General features: G+C 36.1%; 1 protein-coding gene across 1 annotated transcript in view; it reads right to left on the reverse strand.

Moving 5' to 3' along the window:
- LOC107703199 (alpha-N-acetylgalactosaminide alpha-2,6-sialyltransferase 5-like) overlaps nucleotides 1–7,655 on the reverse strand; it is a 26,410-nt gene that overhangs the window by 3,794 nt on the left and 14,961 nt on the right. Inside the window, exon 4 of the mRNA XM_016505756.1 lies at nucleotides 1,823–1,930. Within this exon, the coding sequence (XP_016361242.1) occupies nucleotides 1,823–1,930 (108 nt within the window). The remainder of the gene's footprint in view (nucleotides 1–1,822; nucleotides 1,931–7,655) is intronic.

Genomic DNA, 7,655 nt, shown 5'->3' on the forward strand with positions numbered 1-7,655 from the left:
TATTTGATTGTTTATACTAATTGTTCCCTATTTTTACATTTAGATTACATTTGCTGCCATCTAATGCATATTTAAAGTTAATCTTTAGAAACACTGATCATTAATTAACACTGTTAAATATAATCTCTGCCAATCTTACATTTACAAATGAGTTTACAAGTGACTGACAAATGAGGACAATAGAAGCAATCAAAACCAACAAAAGGGCAATAATATGTATTAAAATTATTATTATTATGTATTATATATTTTAAAATTAATATCCATTTTACATACTGTGCATGTTGCAATGCTTAAATTCACTTGTAGCATTTAAAAGATGAATTTAGTTTTTAGAGTTTTATTTTTAATTTAGACACATTTTACTGGTAACACTTTACAATAAGGTTCCATTAGTTAATGTTAGTTGATGCATTAACTAACATGAACAAACAATGAACAATTCATTTATTACAGTATTTAATAATCTTTGTTAATGTTAATGAAAATACAGTCGTTCATCGTTAGTTCATGTTAATTCACAGTGTTAACTAATGTTAACAAGCACAACTTTTGATTTTAATAATGCATTAGTAAATGTTAAAAATTAACATTAGCTAAGATTAATAAATGCTATAGAAGTATTGTTCATGCTTAGTTCATCAATAGAAGCAATCAAAACCAACAAAAGGGCAATAATATGTATTAAAATTATTATTATTATGTATTATATATTTTAAAATTAATATCCATTTTACATACTGTGCATGTTGCAATGCTTAAATTCACTTGTAGCATTTAAAAGATGAATTTAGTTTTTAGAGTTTTATTTTTAATTTAGACACATTTTACTGGTAACACTTTACAATAAGGTTCCATTAGTTAATGTTAGTTGATGCATTAACTAACATGAACAAACAATGAACAATTCATTTATTACAGTATTTAATAATCTTTGTTAATGTTAATGAAAATACAGTCGTTCATCGTTAGTTCATGTTAATTCACAGTGTTAACTAATGTTAACAAGCACAACTTTTGATTTTAATAATGCATTAGTAAATGTTAAAAATTAACATTAGCTAAGATTAATAAATGCTATAGAAGTATTGTTCATGCTTAGTTCATGTTAACTAATGAAACTTATTGTAAAGTGTTACCATTTTACTTTTATTTAAATGTATAGAATTTTAAAATCATTGGTTTATGGCTACAATATGAAATTAATTATTGGCTTATCATATCGGATACAATTTTAATATCAGTGCATAATTATTTCTAGGTCAGTAATCAAATAAACAAATTTGTGACATTAATCTTTGAAAAATTCAAACAAATAAAAGGTCAGATTTAGGTCAGAACTACACTAATAATCAATAGTTTGGGGGTCAATAAGACTTGTTTTAAAAATAAATTAACACTTTTATTGTCAGTTTATCAAAAGTAACATTTTTTTATATATTTATATATTATTATTAATTACTATATATTATTGTTACACCTTATATTCATCAAAGAATCCTGAAAAAAAAATGTTTTCAACTGTTATAACAGGAAAGCACAATTTTAAATTTAATTGCATTTTCCAATAGAAAACGGTTTTAAATTCTAATATTACTTCACAATTTTATGTTTTACAGTATTTCTGATCAAATAAATGCAGCCTTGGTAAACATTCAAGACATTTAAAAACATTAAAAAATATTTTCGACCCCAAACTTCTGAACAGTAGTGTATGTCCAATCAAAAGAATCCAAAAGAGAAGCTTTTTACTAGTGGTCTCAGATGTTTGGACCTCACTGTATGCTGAAACCCAAAAGCACAGCAGTGAAATCTGACTCACCTACAGAAATCTGGAGGCACCATGCCATACACATTGATTCTGTCACAGAGCTCTAAGGCAATAGTCATTGTGAACCAGCCTGTGCTTAACCACGAGTTAGAGATTCTCCTGAAAAGAGAAACAGAGAGAGAGTAACTGTCTGCTGAAAACAATACAACTGAATACCAAACTGCGAGGCGTGCTGTAGTTAACATTCCAGAAGATATTTCCGTTCGAAATTCCACACACGCAAGACCAAGATTCTGTTGCGTTTAGAGTCTTGTCCAGCTGTCAGGATCATTTCTACAACTGAACGTTATCATCAACTGCTCATCAGTTCTGCCAACCTGCCATCTGACATGAAAGCCCTGGTGAATCTTTGACAAATAGCACATTAATAAAGGAAAACAAACAGCATTAGTGAACAACAACCCGGACATGATTGATTAGAAGCCTCTGATTACTGTTAAATTCCCTCAGACAACAGAGCATCCTCTGTCTGGCAGATGCGACGTAAATAATCTCTCGAGCATGCACTAGAATATACAATGGAAGTAATCAACATCTAAACTATAACCTCTGCGCAGTTAGGGGCCATTCACACAGAACGTGTTTTTGCATACCACTGCACTACTTTTCCATTGTCATTTATTTATTTATTCAAATTTCTTCTATTTATTCAAAATAGCGCCAACATGTTCTAGGCTGAGCGGTCTCTTTTTGTTTGTGTTACCTGTTATTTGGTTTTTCGTTTTGTTTCCTTGTTTTTTGATACAGCAAGTTACTCCAGTTCTTATTTATGATCGTCAAACTTTATTGGATATTCGTGACTCAGTGGAGAATTTATGTTTCTGGAATCCGTATGAAGGGAGGTCTTTCAATCCTCCTAAGTCATTGTTGCGGATGGATCCCTGCTGTTTAATAGACTGGGCTTTTAATAAAAAGAAGCGCGGAAAAAAGTGAGGCAAGCATGGTGGAGTGGCAGTCCGTTTGAGGATGATCACCGATTGTGTTCGGAGGGTTGCGGATTCTACTTGTTCCGACAACTCTAATGCTTGGCCTTGTCATCGGCGGGTTCCTCATCCCAGGCGGGCATGGCTTGTACCTATCTTCCCAAGTTTGCCGTGCCGGTTCGCCAGCTGGGACCAGGGGCGATCACATACTACTGGGAGAACAGTTGATCATCGGTGGATTCCGCATTCCGGGCAATCGCGGCTTGTTCTTGTCTGGCTGAGCTTGCAGTGCAGTTATGCTGGTTGGGATTCGAAGAGTTATGCTGGTTGGGATTCTAAGAGACCGCGTATCTCCGAGAGAGGAGTTAACTCTGCTAACTTGAGAACAGTGGAACATTTATCACTATCAAAGTCCAGGTCATTCGATATGACAACACGGACCTTGTTCCCAGACTTGGAGACGGTAAAGATGGCTTTGATTAACACAAGATCGCTATCTAACAAAACTTTTATTATTAATGATTTTATTGTATACCACGAATTAGACTTTCTATTTATGACGGAGACTTGGCTAAACACTGGCGAGTTGGATTCCTTATTTGAAACATCTCCCTCTGATTGTAACTTTTTTAGTTATCCAAGGACTGTGGGTAGAGGTGGGGGGGGGGTAGCTACAATTTTTAAAAAACATTTTAGCTGTCGATTGTTACCTGTGGAGACATTTTCAAGTTTTGAGGTACAATTGTGCTGGGTGGATTTAGTTCACCCTATCCTCTGTGCTCTTATTTACAGACCTCCCAAGTATGATAAGTTCGTTTTGAAGGAATTTTCAGATTTTTTAGCTTCAATTTTGCCTAATGTTGATCGACTTTTGGTACTTGGTGATTTTAATATTCATGTATGCTGCCCTGATTAACCCTTAGTCTCTGAATTTTTGCTAATTGTTGATTCATTTAATCTTTCTCAGTCTGTCTTGGGTGCTACTCATGATAAAGGTCACACACTTGATCTAATTTTGTCTTTTGGATTTTCGCTACAGATTACTCAGATTGAGGATTCATATTTTTCTGATCATAAGCCGATAATTTTTAAAACTGTATTATCCAGGCCTGTGAAACAACCTCTTACTGGTTATTATACTCGTTCAGTTAAGTCATTTACACCTATACGATTTGCTGATGCTTTTGTCTCCTCTGAATTTGCTGTTTCCTTTGAATCATTTTCTTCTGACATGGACCTTGAAGAGTTTATCTCAAGTTTTAATAACACCTGTGCAAATATTTTGGATTCTTTTGCTCCACTGAAATTGAAATATCCTAAAGCGAGAAGTCAGCCCTGGCTAAATGGTGAAGCTAGAGTTTTAAGAAGGAAATGTAGGCAAGCTGAGAGAAAATGGAAAAGTGACAAATTGCAAGTTTCCTATGAAATTTTGAGGGATTGTTTAGTTACTTACCAGAAATTTGTTACGAATGCTAGGTCATTATATTATTCTAACCTTATCTCTAGCAATGCTGGCAGACCTACAATTTTATTTAGTACTATCAGTAAGGTTTTAAATCCGGTTACAATTTCATTTTCTGGTGCATCTCCTTTAATTTGTAATGATTTTTTAGAGTATTTTATCCAAAATATTCGCTCTAATATTTTGCACTCTGGGAATGTCTCTTTTGATGATTATTGCAATTCTGCTATATTATCTAGTTTTGAGCCTGTGTCTATTTCTTCTTTAATGGACATTATCTGTCATATGAAACCTGTATCCTGCTCTCTGGATCCTATTCCCACATTTTTAACTATGGAAGTGTTAGATACCATTGGTCCATATATTCAGTTTATTATTAATAGTAGTCTTAATAATGGTCATGTTCCATCCTGTTTTAAACATGCAGTGATACACCCTGTACTTAAAAAGCCTACCCTTGATCCACAGGTCCTAGCCAATTACCGGCCTATATCAAAACTTCCTTTCCTTTTAAAGGTATTGGAGAAGGTTGTTTTTCATCAGCTTTCCTCCTTCTTAAAGAATAGTGATATACTGGACAAATTTCAGTCTGGGTTCAGAGCTCAGTATAGTACAGAAACTGTCTTTTGAAAGTGTTAAACGATTTGCTATTAGCTGTCGACTCTGGGAAATGTGGGGTTTTGGTCCTTCTGGATCTAAGCTCGGCTTTTGAGACTATCGACCATTCTATTTTATTGAGACGACTGGAGGAGTATGTTGGAATTAGGGGAACAGCATTAAACTGGTTCACATCCTATCTTAAGGGGAGATCTTTCTCTGTAGCTATTGAGAATTTTACCTCTGTTAATGCTGCATGTACATGTGGGGTACCACAGGGTTCCGTTTTAGGCCCTGTTTTGTTTTCCCTTTATCTTCTTCCTTTAGCTATGATTTTTCGTAAGTATCAGATCTCATACCATCTTTATGCAGATGATATACAGCTTTATCTTCCAATGCAACCAGATGACAATATATCTCTCCAGTCTTTGATTGATTGTGTGAGTGAAGTTAAAACTTGGATGGCAGAAATTTTTTTACAGCTAAATGATTCTAAGACAGAAGTGTTGGTCTTTGGACGGCCTGAATGTGCTTCCATCCTTTCTAAAACTTTGAGTCCTATAACTAAATCTGTAGGCACTTGTGCTCGGAATTTGGGTGTTATTTTTGACCCGGCACTCAAATTTGATAAACAGATAAATTCAGTCGTGAAATCAGCATTTTTTCAGCTTAGGATGATTGCTAAAATTAAATATTTTCTTTCTTTTAAGGATCTGGATACTATTATTCATGCATTTATTTCAACAAGATTGGATTATTGTAATTCTTTGTATTTAGGAATTATTCAGTCTTGTTTATCTCATCTCCAGATGGTCCAAAATGCTGCGGCGAGACTTTTAACAGGGACCAAAAAGAGAGAAAGTATCACTCCAGTTTTAATTAGTTTGCATTGGCTTAAAGTCATCGAATTATTTTTTGTTATCGGTACCTATGACGCGCCTGAAACTTAAGGGGGATCGTGCTTTTTCGGTGGCAGCACCAAAGCTGTGGAAAAATTTGTATATAAGATCAGCCTCCTCTTTTCAGGTTTTTAAATCTTCACTTAAGACTTATCTTTTTGAAACGGCTTATGGTCTGGAGTAAATGCTGTCAAATATTTGATAATGTGTGATGTTATCTTTGTCATAATTTGTGATTTGTTTTATATGGTTAGTTGTTTTATGTATTTAATTTTTTAATTTTGTACAGCACTTTGGTCGACACTGTCGTTATTAAATGTGCTATATAAATCAATAAAACTAAACTAACTAAACTAAACTAAAAGCAACATTTAATGCATGACATGGCATTCAAAAAAATGCAGTGCTTAAGGTAAAAAAAATTCAACTTTTAAAAAATGCTTTTATAGACATTGTCTATTATTGTAACGCTTGTTGCTGGGTAGAGGAGAAAGAGCGCATGACGGAGATGAAGATTCAATAATAATCCATTTAATAGTAATCCAAGAGGAAGGGTAATCCACAACTATAGGGTAACACAAGCTCACAACAACATCAACAACGGACAAACTTGAGGCCCCGTCCACACGAACGCCGCAAAACCGCAGCTTTTTCTACGCAGTTAGGCCGTTCGTCCACACGCAAATGCAGCACCAGGTCACTGAAACCGAACATTTTTGAAAATGCCTGCCAGGGTGAAGATTTTCAAAAACTCCGGAGTTTTTGGCTTGTGACATCAGTGCATGCGCTGTTATATCCGCCTACTGGAGACTTTTTCAGGCTTCTGATTGGCCAACATGGCTTTACGGTTGAGATTACATCGCCACCTGTTGGTTTGGCATGCTCTTGACAGTGCTTCATAGCATGCTTTTGCGTTTTCATGTGGACGGAGATTTTTTTTTAAACGGAAGAAGGAAAAACTCTGTTTATAAAAATAATAAACATAATATTTAATGTTCAATATCCAGCAAATACTATCCAGATATCATGGAAACATATTGCTTAGATTTATGCTCAGAATTCCTATGAACACATTGTGACAGACCGTGTTCTCCAAAGCAGGACTGGTTAGAAACCAATGTGACCAGATGCAGGAGAAAACAACAGCGGAGGAGAAAACTGAACTGCTAAGTCGTGGAAAAACAAAATGCCAGAACATTGGGCTGTGTTTGTGCCGCAGGGCTCTCTGTCTCTGCCAGGCCGGAGAGCAAAGACACTGCGTCCTCACTGCCAAGTGTTCCTGCATGACTATTTACATGACCTACAATGCACAAATTATAGCACCATCAGTCTGAATCACTTTAAAAGTAGTCTTGGGGTTTAACTGTAAGTACCGTTTCAGAAGGACAGTGAGGACTGAGGTTCTCAGGGCCATATGATTCTTTAAAAAAGCAATAAGCCATGAGACACCATGCATTATTTTACCGCAGGTAAGGGGCGTCCATAAGATGATTAGAGTGGCTTATGGATTTTATAAAAAAGCATCAATATGATAAGACACCACTGGTCAATAAAGCGAGGCCGGTGGAGTAAATGCTAATGCGCGACACCTGTGCCACTCACCGGTCTCGAGTCCCACGGAGGACCTCCGGAAGGATAAAAGGAGGAGTGACGACAGTGTTGGACGAGAGAGGACCAGGCCTGGATTTTATTTTGTGTTCTGGTTCTGTTTGTGCACGACCCGCGAGGGGCTGTCGCACTATTTTGTGTTTATTTTATTTTATTAAAGTTTTGTTTGAATGTTCGCCAGTTCCCGCCTCCTTCTTCCCGTGACTACAAACGTTGTTACATTGGTGCCGAAACCCGGGAGGAAGGAGGGACATGCTGCCAGAGATCCCTCGCCGCTGTGGTGAATCCGCGGTGCCATCGAGCATGGCGGAGCAGTCTGCCGCCATGGAGGCTCG

This window comes from Sinocyclocheilus anshuiensis, unplaced genomic scaffold, assembly GCF_001515605.1.
Source record: "Sinocyclocheilus anshuiensis isolate Anshui unplaced genomic scaffold, SAMN03320099.WGS_v1.1 scaffold542, whole genome shotgun sequence".
Classification (NCBI taxonomy): Eukaryota; Metazoa; Chordata; class Actinopteri; order Cypriniformes; family Cyprinidae; genus Sinocyclocheilus; species Sinocyclocheilus anshuiensis.